The 22,721-nt window shown below is 31.3% G+C and overlaps 4 protein-coding genes across 4 annotated transcripts in view; 1 reads left to right on the top strand and 3 right to left on the bottom strand.

Annotated features, from left to right (window-relative positions):
- LOAG_04700 (hypothetical protein) overlaps positions 1-2,621 on the bottom strand; it is a gene marked incomplete at its 5' end in the record, with an annotated part of 3,852 nt that extends 1,231 nt beyond the window's left edge. The window contains 8 exons of the mRNA XM_020446658.1: positions 70-210; positions 636-728; positions 1,013-1,223; positions 1,528-1,680; positions 1,787-1,859; positions 2,054-2,139; positions 2,264-2,385; positions 2,550-2,621. Coding sequence (XP_020303030.1) covers positions 70-210; positions 636-728; positions 1,013-1,223; positions 1,528-1,680; positions 1,787-1,859; positions 2,054-2,139; positions 2,264-2,385; positions 2,550-2,621 — 951 coding nt within the window. The remainder of the gene's footprint in view (positions 1-69; positions 211-635; positions 729-1,012; positions 1,224-1,527; positions 1,681-1,786; positions 1,860-2,053; positions 2,140-2,263; positions 2,386-2,549) is intronic.
- Positions 2,622-6,596: 3,975 nt separating this feature from the next.
- Positions 6,597-9,346, top strand: LOAG_04699 (hypothetical protein). The gene is made up of 5 exons (XM_020446657.1): positions 6,597-6,780; positions 7,644-7,695; positions 7,975-8,237; positions 8,479-8,611; positions 8,815-9,346. Exons 1-5 carry the CDS (start codon positions 6,778-6,780, stop codon positions 8,847-8,849), a joined length of 486 nt encoding a protein of 161 aa, XP_020303029.1. The 5' UTR covers positions 6,597-6,777; the 3' UTR covers positions 8,850-9,346.
- LOAG_04698 (hypothetical protein) lies at positions 9,073-13,077 on the bottom strand (the record flags this gene model as incomplete). Its single annotated transcript, XM_003140235.1, has 11 exons — positions 9,073-9,279; positions 9,522-9,661; positions 9,827-10,007; positions 10,282-10,401; positions 10,655-10,722; positions 11,105-11,168; positions 11,521-11,690; positions 11,878-12,050; positions 12,235-12,344; positions 12,442-12,486; positions 12,928-13,077. The coding sequence occupies 11 exons, from the start codon at positions 13,075-13,077 to the stop codon at positions 9,073-9,075; spliced, it is 1,428 nt and encodes a 475-aa protein (XP_003140283.1).
- A 5,974-nt stretch (positions 13,078-19,051) lies between these two features.
- Positions 19,052-20,074, bottom strand: LOAG_04697 (hypothetical protein; the record flags this gene model as incomplete). Its single annotated transcript, XM_003140234.1, has 5 exons — positions 19,052-19,080; positions 19,227-19,322; positions 19,459-19,570; positions 19,654-19,836; positions 19,988-20,074. The coding sequence occupies 5 exons, from the start codon at positions 20,072-20,074 to the stop codon at positions 19,052-19,054; spliced, it is 507 nt and encodes a 168-aa protein (XP_003140282.1).
- Between the last annotated feature and the right edge of the window lie 2,647 nt (positions 20,075-22,721).

Below are 22,721 nucleotides of genomic sequence, written 5' to 3'. Positions count from 1 at the left end.
TACACACACACACACACACACACACACACACACACACACACACATGCAAATAAGTTGTTCTGAACTTACGAAATTGTGTATATGAATAAAGGTGTTAACATAGGATGCACCGCCGAATAATCCTTCGAACAATATTAACAGAAAGAGAACCCAAATATGTGGAATATAGAAGTAGAGTGATTCCAAGAAAAAGACTACCACATTCATGAACTGTAAGAGAGGAAATTAGTGTAATGGTTAGTTAAGGTAAACTTTAGATTTAATGATTTAACAGCCTAAACTGAGAGAGACTTTGAAGGATGAAAGATGACAAAAAGGATAAAATGGACATGAATGGGACACAGAAATGACAAGATGGAATAGTCATATCAAAATTACAAATCATTATATTAGATTTATATTTCTTGGTCGATTTAAGAATAATATTGTTCAGGTTTCTTATGCAACTAGAAGAGATACGGTATTGGAGTACAGGTTTCCGATTGATCCTAAGCTCAGTGAGCGCTATTAATTCTTCTGCAATTTAAGATTGCTACTCAAGCTAATAATTTCACACTTGTACAATAAAGAAATAATCCAGTTAATAAATGCAAGCTTTCTTGAAAGTGAATTTTAGGGGAAAGATTCAAATTTACCTGTAGCATGGGAAGAAGTACTAAAGCCCAGTATGGTAATTGTAAAATGTTTACTGAAGATCGAGAAATGAAAACACCGGTTTGATAAAGTACCTGGAAAATCACCATCATTTCAGAATTTGGAAATAAATTTTAAAAAAATTTAGAGAAACTTAGACTTACTTGATACCAACGATATTGACTTGATGGTGTAAGATACCATCCTTTATCGCATGGATAAATTATCAACTGTAAAATACCCTGATTTATGACGTATTCACCAAGATAAACAAGCATGAGTGGTATCATGAATCGCAGTAATGACTAAAAAAGATTAAATTTACATAAGTTGCAAAATTTGTTCCAAATATTAAAAGATTTAATTTTTTATGACTTACAAGTGTCACAAGCAACATCTCTTCAAAGGATAGTATCCGTTGTTTGACTTGCTTAGATGACATTGAAGAGTTTTTGTCATCTTCTGTTTCCATGTTGGAGATACCATTAGAAGAGGTTTCAGATAAGCATGTTTTGGGTACTATCCAAGTGCTAGGCTCCATAATATTCACTCTATGTATCGAATCGGGCAATATTAATAAACACCAGTATCTGGAAAAAGAATTTTTTTTATTAAATCGGTTTGGCTTCTTCTGCTTTCAAACTTATCTTAACGGATCATCAATCTTATAGAACTAATTAAAATGCATCATTGATAATTTACATAAACATTTAATGAATTTGGTTATTGTAACCTCAATGAAGCGGTTCTAACTCCATTGAACCAGATGACTTACATGACATCTTGTGTAATACTGTTACACTTCTAACTGTAACTCTCGACCAACGGGTTAACATCATTTGAGTTTATTCGGTGGTTTCTCGTGAAATGTTTTATGTTCAAATTAAATCTTACGCTAAGGAAAACATCAGTGGGACAACAAGCATAATCAAAAGTGATATTTTCGGTGATAAATTCAGAAAGTGCGGCTCCGTTAGGACAGCATAAGTTAAAGCGCCTATTATTCCTGCACCTCCAGTACCCGATGACCATGTTGAGATAGTATTTCTGAAGTATCGATGTCTGATTTGATTAAGTTTCACAAAATTTAAACAAAATCTTTTCTACACTACATGCAAACTTCAAAAACAAGATAATAAGTAATTAAGCAGACTTAGTGAAGTAGGGAGTCAGCGACAGGTAAGTTATTTCACCGAGACCAGAACTAACACTGGCAAATACCACTCCTGAAATGTAGTTACTAGCATTCAATACTCGTAGATGTTTGTAGTGAACATAACACGGGATTTTTATTAAGATATGAAATTAGCTTTGTTTCGGTTGTGTAAACGAAGGATAATATATTTATTGACATGTCAACAACACTTCTTATCCGATTAGCCGAGGGTTTACCCGTAAATTTCATTCTATTGTAACAAACCTGTTAAGGACATCACAACACTTGAGGAAAAAGCGACGATTAAATAACTAAGTGATTGCAATAAGCATATGATGAAATGACGCATCCTGCAAACGACAATTATAGTCCAACAGATTTCAAAAAATTTTATTTCTTCCCAAGCAAAATTGGAAAAAAAAATTTTTTTTTTGCTTGCTTATTACACTCATATTGGTCACTGCAACAACTTACCCAAATGGTACCCTTTGCATGAAAAACGGAAACGTTAATTTGACAACAAGGCAGGGTAATATATCGGCTAATAAAACTGCTCCGGTTGTTGTAATGATACAACGACGGGAATTTATTTTATCCTAAATGATAAATAAGAAAGATGAATTGATAGCGAGTGAAAAATAATCCTACGATGTTTTGTGATCTCTGTTAAAACATTACTTTTGATGTTGTTTTCATTCACAGTCTTTCATTTTGTTATAAGCATTATTTTAAACAGAATTATTTCAAATTTAAAATTTACAAGACATTTCCTTTCCACATCCATGGTATTTTGATGTCCTTGTTCGAGAATATCTTCAGCTGCACTTAACATGACCACATATGCGTGATTATTGCATAATCCAAATATCCTGAATTTAAATTTCTTGTTGTTCACATTTCGATTAAAAGTTAATTTTGAACTCGAACTTTTTTATCCGTGAATATTTGCAAAAAAATAAAATATAATAAAAAAAAGTTTGTGTTTGAACAAAATCAAATTATCAGATTGTATCAGATGTTTGTGCTCAAAATTTTCATTTATACCAAAAAGAAGCTAATATTCGTGTCGTTTCCCATCTTTGTCTTTCTAATGATTTCGAGGAAATATCTTTTGTAGTCTTCATGCCTGAAATGGTTAATTTCTTTTTTTGATTTCAAAAATGCCTTCGTCCGTTAAGAGTGAGAAAATCTTTACTTATCATTCAAGCATGCATTTTTTGCTAACGTGAAATGTTTTCTGGAAATTTTCGAAGGGCTACGATTTATTGGAGATATGCAATTTCTGGACTAAATGCTAAAATAAGAGAGAGAGAGATGTGTACTTTCCGCTACTTAGTAATGTTAGCGATTACTTATTAATGGAATGAATTTATACAGTTGGAAGTTTTATACTATTAACATAGTGTAAACAAAGTTTATAAATTATTCAAGGAATGGGCAAAATGTTTGCAAAAAGTGTTGTTTGATGCAAATCTCAAATATGCAAATGATAAGAAAGTCTTCTTATATCTTTTTTCTCTTTTCTTTTCCTTACGAATCATTCAACACTCTCTGATATACAAATAATCAGATTTTGTATGGTAGCAAAAAAAGAACGGTATTGTTTTTGTAGCAGTATCATTACTAAAACTGTGACAGATTTTTTTTTTTTTTCATTGGCAAAAATAACCTTAGTATCCGGTTATACTTGTATAATTATACACCTCTTTACTAATCCTAACCGAATGATTTTTTATGCAAATGATAAGAAAAAAATCTGTCGTAAGCATCATTATGAAGTTCATATCCTGTAGAAGGTGAATCCTGTAGAAGGTAAACCTGATAGTAATGCTCACGTCAGATTCGGCTAGTGGTAGTATGTAGTGTAAATAAAACAACAACAACTAGATAATAAAACGACGTTCGCACCCATAATTTCCATAAAGTGTCTTATTAGTTCTCCTTTTATCTTACGTGATGCAACTGCTTTTGTATGCACTTGCGGAACTGTCCTAAAATTCGATGTTGCTCATTTTACGGCATTTTCAAATCAAATCGTTAAATGTTTACTTCTCAGAAATTCTGTAAACACTAGGAATGAATTGGAGCGACATTTGTAATATTTCATATTGTGAGATACTTCCACCAAATTATACTTAATTTTTTCAATAATTTGTTAAATAAGCATTTCGTTTTCTTATGATCATGGGTAATTTTGAATATGGAGTTCCACGGTCATGACCGGAAATGTTCTAGTAATTTTGTTATTTTCATTTTGATATCGTACTTTGGAAATGAGACAAAATAAGGCTTAAGAATTCAGAAAAGATATTAACAGGGGGAAAAACTGATGGAATTGTGATTTAAAAAATAAGAGTTTGATTGAAGCAAAGAGCTCGAGAATCGAATCACTTCCTAATTTCGATTAAACATTACTTACTTTAATTAAGGAAATTCTTAGGTACTTTGAAGATTTTAAAGAGAACAATCAAATGAAGCACAATACTGCTGGCAAATGACCGGAATTGTTTCTATAAAAATAAACAATTTTTCCATTTTTCCTCCTCATTATTATCAGTAACATTATTTTATAATATAACAATAAATTAATGACAACTACTTAATGAAAACCGCCTACAAATCTTTTTATTAAAGATCATAGCTAAATGAAAATGTACAAATTATTGATAATGAAAGTATTTACAGTCGGTGCAACTTTGTAAATATTGTATTGTGTTTTAGATACTGAAAAGTGATAGAAATAAAGCGATCATATGGATGTTCAAACAGACTTATTACTTGAAAAAGCTGGAAAAGAATAATGCCGATCAAAGAATATTGTTAGAGGAACAAAGTATTGGAGCGAATGACAATACGCTAATGAAAAGATGAAAGGTCAGATATAAAACTATCCCACATGTTATTATACAGATTTCGTGAAGGCCCGAGAACTATCACATTCATATGTGACAATTAATTCTCCTTTCTCTTCGTTTTCTGGATATTCTGTCCAATTCAGTCTGGAAAGATTGATTGCCAATCGCGACAACAATATTGGAATGATTTCTGAACAATTCATGTAGTGATAAAATCATTTTGTTGTGGGAAGGAGTTGACAAATGATCAGTAGGAGCAAAAGCAAGGAGGGGATGTGACATATTCTTATAATTCTTTAAAAAAAATTTTGATGGCTTTAAAAGGAATTGAAAGGATCAGTATTACGATATCTAGAGTGAACCTTTCCATTCACCATTTTTCTCTCAATGTTATCTGAATTTTTGGCCAGAAAGAATTTCTGCATTGTTTGCGAATAAATCTTAGCAAGAAAATTCCAATCACGGGACTGTATTACACTGTGTAAACGTCTTATAAGCATCTGAAGATGAATCATCCAAGAGTTTAGTCTAATTCACCAGCAGATCTCTTATCTGCTCATATCATATTGTGATATCCTCCATTTCCTTTCATTCTTTCATTTTATTTTTATCAGTATTTTATCATCGAACATTTAATTCTTCTTCCTTTTTTATCATTTTTCACCACCTCATATCGGACAACTTTTTTAGATTAAAATGAAATTTTATGATTTAATAGGATGATGAAACCAACGATTGTGGTTTTCAATGGTTTTTTTTTTTTTCTAGGACTTTGTGGTCTCAGTGGAATGGGCTGAGCCAAATAATAAGAGATACTCTTTCCCTCATTAATCGCTGAAAATATTGGTTGAAATTTTAGAAATAACAGAGCAAAAAAGCTTATATATTTAACAAAGAAGCATATCAAGAAGTATGCCATATTTTCGAGACAGTTAGAGCTATTATCGATTTAATTTTTCAAAACATAAATGTTGATTCGAGTGCGAGAACAGGTGAGATTATCGATTACCGAAGCAATGATTGTTTTTAGTAAATGTCGATAGGAACACTTGTTCATTTTCCCAACAGGCATTATGTGAAGCATGCTTGCATGCAAGCATGCAATAACTTGTTTGAGAAAACACAAACTTCTCTGCAAACCTTTTTGAGGAAAATATTCTATGAGATGGGCGCCACAGAATTTTTTTCTTTTCTAACGACTAACGAAAATTGAATCAATTTTGATTATTGCGAAAGGTTTTTTGCAAAGAAATATTAAATTAAGATGAAGACAAGCTTACGTGAATCCCTTTGGTGACAACATAATAGCAAAGCAATCCGGTACAATAAAACTAATTATTATACCAGCAAAATAATAATACAAGAATATGTGGAAAGGATTATAGTACTAAACTTGTCTAGGAAGGATGCAAAAATATGATACCAAAATAAATTTGCTTCAAGAATGAATTTATGGACGTCGAATTGACAAGATGCATACAAGATCTTTACAATATTCCAAGGTTGCGTATAAGTAATTTACATATGAGATTAATCCTGAGGGAAGAATTTTATGAAAAGTAGATAACTGATTCATTACTTAGGAAATTTTCTAAACTTTGCTTACTTTAACATATTGGAAAATTTCGACATTGACTAAAACTTCTCGAATTTCTGAATCAATCGTAGAATCTCAATAAAGAATGAACTTTTTCTCGGTCATCCGACGTTGACTAAAACTTCTCGAATTTCTGAATCAATCGTAGAATCTCAATAAAGAATGAACATTCATCTGTTCAATACAGTGCATGTTTAAGTATCCCGAGAATTTATTTGTTTATTCATTTATTTTTACTATAGGAGATTTATAATAATTGTTAGAAATGAACCCCAAAAATTTAAGGTCATCTATTTATCAGTAGAAGATGAAGTGAGGAGAATATAATTCAGTGCTTTCTTTACACATCATTTTATTCAGAAGTATAGGAATAACAGTTGTCATATGGGATTGTAAGGCATCTTAGAGAGGCGTTAGGCGTATGCACAAATGATTGAGCAACAGCTGGATAAGTTATAAACAAAGCAGCAGCTTCATTCTATCCACCTACGTGTATCACATCTTCATACTTCAGTTTCAATATCAGGAAAGCAGCAATGGTTAGTTATTTCACTTTTCTCTTTCTTTTTTTTTTTTTTTCGTTTCCTTACAATTAGTTTTTGCTTTCTAAAATTTGCATAAAATATTATACTGCATGCATCCGTGATGTTGCATGCACTGTTTGAACCATAATGCATATTGATTGATCGATCGATTAGTATGTATTAATTTCTGTAAGTTTCCTGTTAATAATAAAATATATTACAATTTATTGATAAAAAACTACGAGAGCTGTGCTAAAATTAAAATCAATTGGTTGTGATGTTTTCTGGACATTTTAGGTGAATTTTAACGCAAAAAATTTTTCATTTTTTGAAATTTGCTTCAATTTTAATTCTACCATCATTATCTTTATATACTTAATGTTGAGAGATAAGATGGATTTTTGTTTATTTACTTCCTAACTTGATGATAAGTTTTTTGATAATTTTGAGCAACTTCTGTACTTATTTTTATCACTAATTATGAGTCTGAGGTTAGAAGATATACACAACATTGGGAGAATCAGAGATACTGGTTTATTTACTTAATTTCTTCAATCGTGGTTGTTTCGTTTTCCTTTCTTTTAATAATTTTTTTCCAAATTTTTCTTAATTTTTTATTTTAAAAACTTAAAAGTTTGCACAACTTCCACAGTAATATTTTTTCTGGCTTAAGGATACAGTAATCGGGTTTCATACTTCTGGAATTTCCTTCAACTAAATGATTTTAATGCTTTATCATCGATAAAAAAAACCGGAAGTACACATTAAGGAGGGATGGAAGTGGTTGGTATTCTTTACTTATTGATATTATCAATCAAAGTTCTTGAATGTATCCCAGAAAAACTGCGTACAATGCATTTTAAGTAAAATGATTACAGGCGGAAGATATTGATGAGATTCTGGCTGAAATCGATGGCTCACAAATTGAAGGTGTGTCTTTCAAATAAATCCCGATCTTTCTACATCATTACGCAAATATTACAATTTCAATTACCTATAAAAATTAGTATTGGCACTGTACGATGTATGTCCTAATGCTACATTATGTTGCCGGCCAGCATAAATAAATTCAATTAATGTGCCTCAACAAGTACCTTTCATATGATCTCATTCAATTAGATTGATTTAAAGTTTTATCGAAAATTACTTCTTAAATCATTTCCGTCCATAATAACTAGTTACTGAGGCAATTTTTCTGCTTATTTTCAGAATATCAAAAATTTTTCGACATGTTTGATCGCGGTAAACAGGGCTACATTATGGCGACACAAATTGGGCAGATTATGCATGCGATGGAACAGGATTTTGATGAAAAGCAACTTCGGAAGTTAATTCGTAAATTTGATGCTGATGGGTCCGGAAAACTGGAATTCGATGAATTCTGTGCACTCGTCTACACCGTTGCCAATACAGTTGATAAGGAAACATTGCAGAAAGAATTAAGAGAAGCTTTCCGACTTTTTGACAAAGAGGTTTTCTTTTTGATGTTCAAATATTTCAATTTTTGGTTTCATTGAATTCCAACTTTTTTTGTGAAGCTGGAAAAATGTCTTGCTATTGTAAAAATCAGGAAAATTTTGATCCTCTTAACCAAATGTATCGCTGGATTGCCTTGTCAAGTGAAACCTTTTCCGCATGATGCGGTAGTGAATATCGCTAATTTATTCTTAAATCTCATTAAATCTTTTACTAAACAGTTTGCCAATACTTCAGGGTAATGGTTATATATCTCGGCCTACCCTGAAAGCGCTTCTGAAAGAAATTGCTGATGATCTGAGCGACGAACAGTTGGAAGCCGCTGTAGACGAAATAGATGAGGATGGATCTGGAAAGATTGAATTTGAAGGTATGATGGTAAGAAGGAGGTAAAGGAGATCAGCATGTAGAACTGAATGAACTCCCATTAATCTTTATTGAGCTGATTCATGGATTTCAAAACTGAAAAGGAAAATTATTAACCTTCAGTTCCCTAGAGGACTTTAATTTTACACTTAAAATTTTACTCCATAAGCTGTACAGAACTTCACATCATCTGAAAAACTTTTGCAGAATTTTGGGAATTAATGGCCGGTGATGCTGACTGAACAGCAGTTGATAATTTTTGAACGTTCTTTTTGAATTCAATTACTGGTACGAAAAGCGACCTGTACTTATGACCGATATTTAATCGTTTGTTATATGATACTATGTATTGTCAATATTATAGAAATATTTTTAAGATATGATTCGAATAATAATTAAATATAATGTAATAAAGGAAAGAAAAGGTAGAACAATCAAGGTGATCTTCCTGAGCAGAATTTATGATTACAAGTTCCAATCAAAATTTTCTTCGAGAGACTCATCAAATGAACGATACCTAATTGGTATAATAACAAGTAAAATAACAGTTATCATTACTGTACATATAAGAAATATCCAAAATAGTAAACGATCGACTACGTGAGCTACTTGACGCCATTCGCTCGTCAACATTTGATATAATTCGTTCGTTTCTTGACGTTTCAAAAACGTCTGCAATGTACTTCATGATTCGTTTGACCCAGAAGATTCATGATGACAAATTATAGCGATAGAGAATGGTATTTATCAATAAATTTTCCATTTCTTTTTCAAATAGTTGACATTGGAGTACTGTGTCAAGTCATTTTTTGAATCTTATTCAAGTTTCAAGTTGGTTGTGTATTTCCAAATGAGCATTCGCGAAGATTTCAGTAATTAAATTTCTGAGCTATAATTATTTGAAATAAAATAACCTGTAATAACTTGTGAAGACGAAATTCCAAATCGGTACTCCGTTTGGTTCTACGTGCTGTTAAATATCTATCAACGCTGATGAATTCGGTCTCTTGCAACCAAAGTAATTGATCTTCAAATTGATTACGCGATTTCAAACCTTAAGCAAATTTATCATTCTTTTTTTTTATTGTTATAATTATACGACAAAAATAAACTAACCAAAGTTTGCTTGCAACTGAGCAATAATATTTGGATTTTGTAGTAAAGTTCATTTGATTTAAGATCTAAGGATAGATAAGAAGAGAACAATAAAATAACTGACCAATGATCTTTCGTGAGCATATTTCGCGTGGCTGACCATTCGATACAAATAAGCCATTTCTTTTGCCTGATGGATATTGTAAATGCACTTTTAGAAAATGTCGTAGTTTTTGTAACACAAGGATATGAACCCATTCTGGTACTGGACGATCAAATGGACCACGATGATGAAAATTCAACACCTGAACAAATACCCTTAGAGAAAAACATACATCAGAAAAAAAATACATGAAAAATGATTTGAAACGCGAAACGCAGCAATTATTCGAAAAGTTAATATGAACGCATGAAAATTGAAATGATTCATAAAATTGATAAATGTATCAAACAGAATGAAATTTAATGCTTTCATTTAAAATGATTTCATACCTATGCATTATATTGCAATGCATTTCTGCAAAATTCTTACAACTCTGCCCTAAAATTGAGCAAAAAATAGAATTTTGTATATCCTACCATGACAGTCATAATGACAGATATACTAGTCAGAAGCATAATAATGGTCAGATAGATCCCAATTAAAGGTATCGAATCGCTGGTTTCCGGCATTTTTTCTGCTATAGCTAGCACAGAGACCTGAAATTATTTGAGCAAAAAACTTGAAAATCCGACCAAAAATGTGTTTGTAATACGGATTATAAATTTTTTAACAGCATGGCTGGAAGTTTTTCCTGATTTCATTTATCGGAGTCTGAAGCAAAACGTTTGAAACTTCAAAAACTATCCAATATATTTTTATTAACAAGAAGCAAATGATGTGATCTTAGAAATCATTTGAATGTGTGTCATTTGAATTTCACACATTTCATCCCTATACAGGTGTATTTACCGAGAATGCAAGAAGAACTGTAATTCCCAATGTGATTTTTTCGTTCGAATCGGGTGGCAAAATAAATACTGAAAAGATTTCTGCAATAATTATATGGCAATTTTTTCTGTCCAAAATAAAATATGATTTGAAACACGAAACGCAGCAATTATTCGGAAAGTAAAGATTTCATACATATTTCACTTTGGGTTGAAATTTAAAATTAAAAATTTAGTTTGTTAGTTCAAGTTTACTGTCTTCATCTTCATAGCATCACCTAAAATCCTACTCCTTCTTTAATATCTAACGCATCATCACATGATATCAATTTTGACGATTTGCCGTGCTATTTTCTTCTAAGATACCATTCCTAGCATATATCAGTATTGTTTATGGATTAAAATATGAATTTACGATCCCAGATTGAGGGTAGTAAAGTTCAATTCTAAATTTTGGAATGAAATGAATTACCAAGAAGTGTTAAGACGGACATCATCAAGCATGGAAATATAACATTGTATAAGTAATAAAGCGTCTGAAAGAAATTTTTTTTGCATTTCTAAAAAACTCATTGTTTCCAAATTTGATTAAACCAATAAACTTTTAGAATTTTAACGTGTCAAAAACATGAATACTGGAACATAAGTTTTCCATCAAAATAACTTAATTTATTGGATGATATGAAACGTTTGTAACAAATTCTAAATTAAAATTCAGTTTTTTGCTAGTTATTTTAAAATCATAATTTTAGGAAAGATTTTTTTATCCGCAAGACAAACGGCACGTAAATTGTTCTTCAACCATTCTGAACTAATCACCTCAGTTAGTTTATTTGAGAAGTGGAAATCAGGAAAAACTGTATGTTTGTTATGAACGTAAGGGATAACCTTCCGTCTTATATGGATGTAAAATGTAACATCTGGATATGGTTCCAGGCAACATGTATACTTAACAATTCGACGTTTCTGGAATACCCTCACCAAATCAAACTCTCCGGATTCCACATAGTTACTTAAATCAACATTTACACTGTGGTTCGTAATATCCACTTGGAGACCTGAATAGACTTTTTTTTTTACGAATCTGATAGGTTATGAATTTCCGTACACAAACTCCAGTATAGTACCACTGCTATCTGTAAAATCCGTAAGTTATTTGAGAAACAATAATAATATTATCGTCTGAAAATAAAAGCCAGCACTGAAGTTAGATTTTGAAGGCAAAAATCTGAAACTTTTCTGTACCATGATAAGTCCACGAGCCAAATTTAATTGTACAGTGTTGACTGTCGAATGGAAAATAGGTAACATCAGTTTTACAAGTACTACGAAGTTGCGTTGGCGGAGGCCAGAAAACGGTCCCATCGTAAAATAATATGGCACGTGAATTCATGGAGCCAATTGTGTAATCGTCTGCGCTAAATATTATTTCTGTGACTATGTCAGATAGCAGAAAAAGTATGGGAAACTCAATAGTTTTGGGACCATTTGTTTTGTTCATATTTAAATTTTATAATTTTCAAGAAGTAATAACTATCCCTTGAGAATCTCATTTATCCTCGCTTCCTCATAGGGATAGAATTATGGCTGATGAAAACTTACTTGTTATAAAGTACGATATCAGGAAGCCATATTAAGTCGCAAGGTACCCGAACGGATTCAATTCCACCAAATTCATTCGGATCCCAAACCAATAATTCATCTTTCCATTCCTATAATTCTTGAAATTCTCTAGGATTTGAAAGGATCTCATTAGCAAACTTGGGACAAATTTCTGATGATGAGAAATGAAATGAGAAATGAACTAACTTGATCTAACCAGACATTTATTGTTAACACTTGATTCTTCTCATCCTGAAAGCACTCTCTTCATTTGATCCATCATACATTTGAGGTGATATTTGATCTACGATACAATCATTAGCACGAATGCTACTTTCACCTTGTGCATAATTATAGCGGTAAAACTGATTGAAGATGATTTCAGGTGTTTCATGAAATCTGCTAAGACATTTATGCATCGATCGATTCCTAAGCCAATGAGCATTTCCAACTACTTTTATAAGTCGATCGATTAGTTTCATCTTATATTCTAATTCACCATTCTTCCCAATGCATTGGAAGGCTTTTTTTTCTGCCTCCGAAACATCAGATGGTGCAATCAGAAGGACAACTGACGATGTTTGGGTATCTGTCATTGCCTACTTCAAGAAGGCTATTGCATCATTCATTCCATAGGGTTCGTTGGTGACCTCTGCTTGAACAAACAAAGAATGAAAGAAAAAGAAATGGAACCATATCGAAAATATTGGTCATTGTCATGCCCATCCTTACCACCACTGTATTGGAAGCATTTCTCACAGGCCTTACTGCTTTCTCGTACTGGCTGAGTAGATGACGTAAAAGACGTTGCTCATCGGTAATTTGATTGCTGTCATCATGCATTTCCTTTCCTCCTACTACACTTCAAACAATGGAAATTTTCGATTAAAATGAATATTGTCTCCTACAAATTCAAATTCACAGCGTGCAAAAATCAGACTAGCAACTTAATTGGAAGAATAAATAGAAACGGACAGCCTGGGTCCCGGAAAGTTCCATAATGGACAATAAATTTGGAAGAAGCTGTAAAATCATTAAGTCGACTACACAAGAAGTCTATACATAATACCCCTAGAAGTTTACAACTTTGAGCCTGTGGCCTCACTGGTCATCCATTCCAGTCACACTGCCAAAATTTATCCTTCCTCCATGACAATTTCAAATGAAAATTTAATATGTTGAAAAATCATGTAAAACTACCTGTGTTAATGATGCAAGCAATGATTAAAAAACTGAGATACATGGTCTATAATATTACATCGGTAAGCATATGAAGCAAGCGAAGATACCGGTTTGCATACCAAAGTCGAATATTAGGAAATCCAGCGACCTGTAGGGACTGTAACAGTTGTACAATTAACAGAATTATTTTTGTTGCGGCACAATTTTGAATTATGAGTCGAAAAAATTGGAGTGAAAGAAAAGTAGGAATGAAAATTTGTAAAAAAGATGTTCCATATTCGGTTACCTTGAGAAGGTGAAGATTTGAAATCACGAAAATGAAGTTTTTAATGTATAAATCATGAATGGTCAGTAGAGTCTGACTTTTCAACCTGTATATTGATTGGTCAAGATATGAAAGATTAAAATTATCGACAAAGTGATAATAGTTATACAATAATTCCATCACAGTTGCTACTAGCTTCAACCTCGCAAATAATAATCTGTCGATATACGGCCTGAGATTTTAGGGCTTTTTTGGGGATGGCGCTCGATTCTTATTTTTTGGACTGAACATCGAGACATCGAAACTCTTCCTTGTGGTCGTGTTATCGATAGTTTTAATAGGATCACTGGTAATGGGATTAAAATTGGTGCTGACGGTGAAGAATAAAGTGTCATTCCTGCGGACTCAAACTTATATAGTAATTTTCAGATATTCAAATTTTCCCATAGCTAGAAAACTTCCAAAATTTCGCCAAAATTAGTCATTTCATGAAAAAAATTGGAAAAAAAAAGATTAAAAAAAAGCGCTGAAGACTCAAAAAAATGTCGAACATTAGTTCATCTGTTATGGGCCATCCATTTCAACTATTTTTTTTCTCGACCAGAATATGAGGAAGGAAAAATCATTTTTTGGATGGAGCTTCTGAATAGTTAAGGCGGAAATAGACGGAATAAAGGAAGAGAAGAGGGAAGGAAGAGGACAATGACGTCTGTCAAGGCCTTGAAAAAATGATTGGACAGAAATTGACATGCGCAACAACAAAGACATGTTAAGTCGAGCATGAAATAAAGCAAATAAATCTATTTCGTTCGACTATTGGCTCAGGAAGTGAAACGAATAATCGATTTGGCCAGTATTGTGTTAAATTTGTTTGACGAATTAAAGTCTATCATCGAAATTGGCAGTTTAGTCTAGCTTTAGGCCATAAATTTTTTAAGCTAACTTGTAAAGCTAATAGTGCAATGGTTTTCGTCTGGGTTCCGACCAAGCAATCCAATAATTAATTAATATTCTGCGTGTGAAATTATAAATGGACAAGTTGTAAATGTCTTACATTAGGACATAGATATAAGAAAAAGAGCAATTATAGCCCAGGACAAGCAAGTAAGCGGCCAGAAATCATCGATATCTCTCTTTTTTGCCGGACCTGTTCATCTGATGGGTTTTCAAAGCTAAATTCCATGTTGGATAATTTATTTTACGCGGACTGCAAAAAATTTCTTATTCATTTCAGTGAATTTTCAGTAATTTCAGATTGTAACAAACGGAAAACTCAATTTTGCTTTTTGATTTTTCACAATAAAGCGAAATTTCTACAATAAAAAGAATAAGTGAAAATTTTCAAATGTCATTAAAATTTTGATATTAAGATATACAGTAATGGGTAACAGAAGTTTTCAAGACTTTTGAGGCATTAATATAAATCAATTTCAGGTTGGCATTTTGTTTCTAAACTTTAATTTCGATAGAGCAATGAAGCAAAAATTTCGAAGCTTGAAATGGAAACTTAGTTCTTGATAATTTTTTGTTCAGTAATTTTATCTTTATTTTGATTGCTAGCGCAAAAGTCTTATGTGATGTTACCAAGGATAAAAGTAGTCCTTTTTATGAGAATAAATTGCAAACAAATTTGAAAAACATTGTAATCTGTGAAAGGTTTGGAATAATTAGTTATAATTAATCTTTGATAGAGAATCATTTCGTAAATAGCCTATGGTAGAAAATGAGTTATTGAAGCCATTTTCATTGTATAAAATACCTCTTCGATCAGAAATATGAAAAATCTTCGTGTGCAGAAAGAGAAAAAGAAATGTTAAAAAAAAATTTCAGAATTAGTGGGAAGCTTGGAAAATGTAATGTGAGACAGGAGCGCCATTAAGCCATCAATGAACATGAAAGAATGGTAAATAGGAAAATTCTGCTGTATTTTAATATTTTATTACATTTTATGGTATTTCAGATTTGAAAACTCTCATTTTTGTTTGTATCCTGAGGTCACCATCGGTGGTTTAATGTAGAAGTTGTTGTGATAGTTCGAATCCATACCGTAATATGAACTTTCACGTTTTCAGATATTTAAAAAAAATTCTTCATATTTGGGGCTGTTTTTCTTCTGCTCCGAATTAAACGAGTCGGTACATTAATAGCTTACACTGACAAACAACACTTCTCTGGCCAACAATAACAAATACACTTCTTAGGCTTTACTTGGCCAAAAATGATCAGACGGGAAATACTTATTTGCCAAATTCCCTAATGTGTTGATGCTATTAAAAACTGTTCCTCTCACTTTGAATATCAGTGAATATTTTGCTAAAATTAGTAGACGAAATTGTAGGACTTCTGGTGCTGACACAAAAATTTTTATGACAAAAATGTTTAAAGATTGTTTTGAACGAAATTACGAAATACCCGATATATCAGATTTCTAGCTTTTAAATCTTAAATTTTGTTAGTACCATATATCCACTTTTAAAATCTTCCAGGACTTGAAGATCTCCATGGAAAGATTTCATTCATTCTATGTTTAGATCTTTCTTTGATATTTTAAACTTTTGATAAAAATAAATTAATTAGGCAGGCATAATAAAATTAATTAATATTATTATCATTTATGCAAATTCTGAAGTGCGAAGTAATTTTAGGCAAAACAGCCTATAAGAAAGTGCAAATTGTTTAAATGCTTTTTTGAAAAGGAAAAGGCAATCTTTGTTTACATTAAATTGCCTTTTAGCAATGCTTAAGCCATTTTCCAAGCATGTAAAATTTGCTTTTGGTCGAAGTATTCTAAGAAAATTTCAAAAATAGTAAATAAATTTTGTCCAAATGAGAATAGCCTTACACTGCTGTATGTTATTCATTGCCTTTCTAAATGAAAAAAAGGAGAGGTCAGATGAAATCAAGTGAGGGGTCAAATGTAGCTTGATATTGTTAATGGTTTTTCCTATGGCTTATAAATCAAAAAGCTTTTCCCCGAACTTCTTACTTTTCCTATCTTTGCTAGAAGTATAAAACTTTACTCCTCTTTCTCAAAGAAAAGGTGCAAAATTCAAGTTTTTGATAACGAAAGATTTGATTCAGAAAAATTGGTACTTTTTTTTTAAAACTTAGAGTCAGTTGTTATTTATTTTTTCATATATCAAATGTAAAGGGCTGATAGTATGAATGAAAATTGGCCATCGATTTCGATTTCACCTCCTAAAGCCACCTTTTCTTCTAAGATAGAAAATTAAGCTGGTGGAAGGATCAAGGCGATACAATCTAACAAGAAAGTTGCAGAGAGTTGTTAAAACATGACTGAGCACTACCAAATTACTGTCAAACGGTGTCTACGAGAGAGAGTGCCAATTACTTCTACGTGTAAGGCAATAAGCACAATTAAAGTACCGTAACAGTCCTTGTCATTAGCATAGATTTGTTTGAACTAAAGTGCAAATTAGTGATTGATGAAGAGAATTTAACTTTGCGGTATTGTCTTTTTTGTCAGTCAGATGTTACAGACATTTTCACATGTTTACCATTTCAACCGTTGAATAGATGATAAAAACGGAAGGGAGTGAATGATAGATGCAGTTAGCTTTCACCTTTGACCTTTCTTTGGGAAGTGAGTTAAGACTAAAAACTTTAACAAACGTCTTGAAGTTTAAGAAAAAACGAAAATTTTGACGGATCGATGTGAAAATAATTTATTTTCATCTAGCAACTGAGTTTTTTCCGATTTTGAAAATTATTTTTCAAGACTCAATGAAAAGTAAAATTTGAATATAAAATTTATCGAAATTGCTGAAACATTTTCTAATTAAGAAGTACAATTGACGAATTAATTTCAAAATAATTTTACAACCTAATGGATGAAACTTACCCGAAATTGCAAGATTCAGCAATTGATCGGACTGTCTTCTATTTTAATGGACTTTTTAACGACATTGAAAGACGTGCAGTTTACAAATCTTCAATTTTCTTCAAAAACTAATTTTGGCTTCGTAATTAAATACTGTCACACTTCCAAACATTATGCGCTTTTTCCACTCCAGCAAACTTTTTCACTCTTCTTCTGACTTGTATCATGTCTATGCATTTAGAAGAAAGGATTTCCTATCGTACGAAATGGTTTCTGCATAGAAAACCAGTAATATTTTTTCATAATAACATAATTATTTTACTAAGATAATTAAAAAGCAAAAATTTTGAGTCTATCACTTTACTTCAAGTGATCATTAATTCCGATGTTAAAATACCACTACATTGTTCCTGAAGTTAGAGCTTAATTGCTGTAATCAGTTAATCAGTGATTGGTCAATCATACTACACTCTATCAAAAATGAAAATGGGACATCCTGATCAGTTTCTTTCTGGAAATGTGAAGGTGAAAAAATTTCGCTCAGATGAAAAGTGAGTAATCTCACTTGGATTTTCAGCAGTATGAATGATGGCATTAATTAGTAATTATTTCAAAATTTCTTCTTCATTAAAGTCTTCTAGGTGACAGTCACAAATTTATCATGAGCTTCTAACTTTCGAATTTAATCGATATAATTCATTGTTGTACTTCATTTCGTGGTATTATTAGACGAAATTCAACATGTTTTACTTCCTTAAAGTTTCCGAACTTCTGTTAATTAGCTTCATTTTATCAAAGAACATTACTAAACAGATCAATTTTCAATATAAATTACAATGATCTTACACAATGTGCTCTTCAAATCAATTTGTCGATTATCAGGTTCGCATTTAACTTGAAATGGAAGTAAAAACTGGATGATTATTTTCAGGTATAACAAACCAACTAATTGACTAATTATATGTTTGTGAATTTTTGAAAGGTTTTCAAATTTGAAAGGATCGGTTTTCATACTGATCTTGAGAACATACAACTGAACACAAAAGGTGTAAATGCAAATGTTGGTTTACTGTTCTGCTTTCGGCATGTCCATCGAATAATATTTAACCAGAAGAAATGTAATATCCTAAATAATTAGTTTACATAATCTTCCACTGGTAGATAATGAAGGACAAGGCCTCTAAACTGCCAAATTTTTAAAAAAAAAAAAATTCAATTTTTAATTCGAATTGTGAAAATCATTTCTTCCTTGAGTAGATTCATTAAGATGTCATGAAAAACTGATCTTGATTTTAAAACTTTTTTCGTCCGTCTTGATTTAAAAGCCGTAAATGCAGTTGGAAAAGTTTGATATTATTGTGTCCATATCGAAAAATGTAAGAAATTAGAAATCAAAAAAACGAATCCAAACCTGAAATCTAAACATGAAAATCTTAATTTTAAATTCCTTTGGAAATCAAATAAATATCTCGCAAGTCAAATATTCACAAATTTCATTCCTTAATGCTTCCAAACTTTACCATTAAATTTCATTTTACCATCTTCTCTTCACCACATCCTGAAAAATATCAACCAAATGCATCATTTGGGATGATTGCTCATGCAAAACATTTCAAAATCATCACAAATTATGTAATCGATATTTGAATTGGTTTTTAATTTTGTTAAAAGGTTTAATAAAAATGATGTTGCAAAACAACAAACGATGGAAAAATTGTACAGCAGCAACCAGTGAACAAGCCGATAATGGAATGAGTAATAATGAGAAGCATATCAGAATGGCTCCACTTTCTCGAATTTCTGCAAAGACTTTTTAGTCTTATCAATTTTACCTTTTCAGGATACTCTCAGTAGAAAGAAAATTTTATGCAGTAAAAAAAAATTTTATTTGATAAATATTTGGTTGTGGTATGTTTTTACAAAAATAAAATTTTACCCTCATTCGTATGGCCAAGAAAACTGGCCTCATCAAATTTCCACTTGCTGGGGTTGAAAAATATGCTTACGGATAAAACGGCGATGATTGATAAGTAAATAGTAGAAGATATCTTAAAAATGAATATATAGCTTATCTGTATCGGATAAAATCAAAAGGTCACTGATCCGTACTAGTTTATAAAAACTTAGCTACCTGTATGATCATGTAGAATAGAAGTGCACTTGGAAAATGTGTAAGTATACCAACTAATACAGCTATTCCACCGATCAATGCAAGGCAAATATGAAGAATAAAAGTACCAGAATAAGAGAAGAATATAGCACAGAGAGTACAAAAGCCTGTCATTTCTAGCAAAGAGCAAATCATTAAAACTATCTGAAAATTTCTAAATCATCAGAGATTTTGTAAATTGTTTAAGTCTAATTGTATGAGTTAGAATAAAGAGTAAAAGACGCGTATTGTATCATTGTGTGAGGATTACACCTGAATTCTATATTGAATTTGTAAGCAGAAATTAGAAGATTACCTCAAGAGAATAAATATTTTTACAACCATATGAAGTTAATTGTTTTTCACTCACTGTTGAAATTGATTGCTTCACAGTACTTGGCATTCGGTTTATTTTGATTCTAAAATTAGTCGTACAAAATTATGAAGAAGTCAAGAAAGTATGCTTAAAAATACAATCACTGTTGCTAAGTTTGTTTGGTAAGTCAAATTTTCGCTGCTAATTTACAGTAGTTGTCCAATATAAAGGCATAGTTATGATTCGAATCTTTCACATTTCCATTAGTTTATTTATAGTTCGCATTTAGTCTTTAAGTATTCTACTTATTAAGAATGGTCCAAAATCACATGGGAGATATTTCCAGATATCTCGAAATTGATAATGGGATGGAAAAGTAGGTATGTTTGATAAGAGCATCAAAAAGCTCCGGAAAAATTTTGAATAATAGGAGGATATATTCGACAAAAAGCTGTTACGTACTTGAACATATATTGTGATAGTCATGGGAGGAACATATATTGTGATAGTCATGGGAGGATGTATAGCCTTTAAGATTTTTCTTATCAAGAATATCAACGGGGGTAATAAGATCAATACTCACAATTAATAAGTATCTCATCATCTCTTCAAGGAAAATGATTCTATTGATAATAATGTTGGCAGAACAATAAAAGTTAGTCATGAACAAATGAGCAGTTCCTTGTAGAATGAAAAGATGAGAATACTTAACAGTATATGTCTGCATGGTCCTTCCTATAAATGAAGGCCTAATTTATCATCAAAAAGGTATTGTCATTATCATTGGTTCTTTTTTTTCTGTTTGTAGAAAGATGTTGAAAAATTGAGATCTTTTATAGAAAAACAGTAAAATCATTTACAAAAATAATATAAATTAGAGGAAAAATATGGGAGGAATATATTTCCCATAGAATGATTAACGAGATTTTTGAAAAAAAAAAGACGAATATTCTGAATTGAACTATGCCGCATAATCACATCTTTTTTGAAGAAGAATAGAAGAGAAGATCTAAAAAAAGAGGGTAAGAAAAAAAGATTGAAAAATGAAAATAAGAGAGAAAAGGGAACAGAGATGAAAAGTAATAAAAAAAACAATAAAAAAAGAATAAAAAGTGTAAAAATAGAATAAAAAAGTAGAAAGTGATAAACGAGAAGAAAATATAAGTGAATTTTAAAATAAATTTGGAAGTTTCAGTTTATTTTGAATGATTACAAAAAAATTTCAACGAGACTGTGTCCTCAGCTAGTAGTTTATATTTTTTGTCCCATCCATAAATAACGATTATCAATTGACAGTCATTACCAAAAAGTGCAAGAAATAGGTCTTCTAAGAATGTAGAGTGCGGGAAACTTTCCCCAGGTCTTACACAAAATCGATTACTTGGAGAAGTCGTAAATTGGATGTTTGCGCTTCCCAACAGCGCTATAAAACCTATCAATTGTTACAATAAACATTTTTTTTTTATGTTAACAATTATTAATCTTGTTAATTATTGAACTATTTCTTTAACGATCCCCTTAGAATTCCTGACCAATACTTTCCTTTAAAAATTGGAATTGAAAGAATCGAGTTTAAATTGAGCATTCAAATTAAAGATATTACTTTGAAACTAAATTAATTTCTAATTCACGGTTGTGAAATGACAGTGAAATGGAAAGTGGTAACAAAATGGAAAGTCAATGAAATCGAGCGCATCTATTTTAACCTTTTTTTTTAACAGAAGAGCACAGAAATGGGAACTGTAATTCCAGTTACTTGAAAATACTCAAAGTTAATAGTTCTAATTGATCATAAATTAAGGAATGAAAAATCAAATGACGTATGTTTCTGGTTAATTACCAGTTGGTAAAACAATATACCATCCGTTTGAAAAAGGACAATTTAGAAGAGTTATTGAAGACATTTCCATTTTGAATTAGTTGAAAAACTATCTGAAAGAAAATCAAATAAATTCAAAAGTCAAATTAAAACTATTTTGCATTTCTAATTAACATTTCTCTTCTCATATGTTTCAAATAAACAGTGAAATGAAATTACAATTTAAATTCTTATTAATTTTAGATGTCAAGAAATCGTTGATCCTTAGATTGTTAGTAAATACGGAAAAGGGAGAAAATTATTCTCAGTATTATAGCAATGCAGATTGGTCGTAAACAGTCAGCGTATTGACATTTTAATGGGAGATGAATCATCGTCAAAATGCTTTCTTGCAACTTTTTACATTTCAGTCCTTTTTATTTATCGTATTTGCTTATTGAACACATAGCATTCAAACATTTTTGAATAAAAAAATTTGCTGGTGACCTTTTTAGGACTTCAATTTCGAAAAGCCATCAAATGACGGTGTAATTCATTGCTTGCTTCATGCGTTTTCAGAAAGTACCGAAAAGTTGAATGCCATATTTGGCCTCCAAATACAAATAGATATGAAACAGTCTATTCTTCTCATCAAAATTTTCCACTTCGAAGCTCAGATCTATTTTTGGGATGATTATTAAAAATAGCTGAGAGATGCTGAGAAACACATTTTAAAATGGTAATGAATATTAGGAGAAAAAATTCTTTGAAATCATACTTTCATTTTATTCCAAAACAAGACATTTTAGGATTGTTTCATTTCTTGTTATATTTGTGGAAAGTGATTTCAGCGCAATTTTTTAAAATTTAATTCGGAACTTCATCTTTTCTCTGAAGAATTAGCTTATTTTTTATTTGTAAGATTGCTGAATTGAA

Source organism: Loa loa, assembly GCF_000183805.2.
Source record: "Loa loa unplaced genomic scaffold supercont3.20, whole genome shotgun sequence".
In the NCBI taxonomy this organism is placed as follows: Eukaryota; Metazoa; Nematoda; class Chromadorea; order Rhabditida; family Onchocercidae; genus Loa; species Loa loa.
The sequence above is the reverse complement of the archived record's forward strand: the minus strand, read 5'-3'. Positions and strand labels throughout refer to the sequence as shown.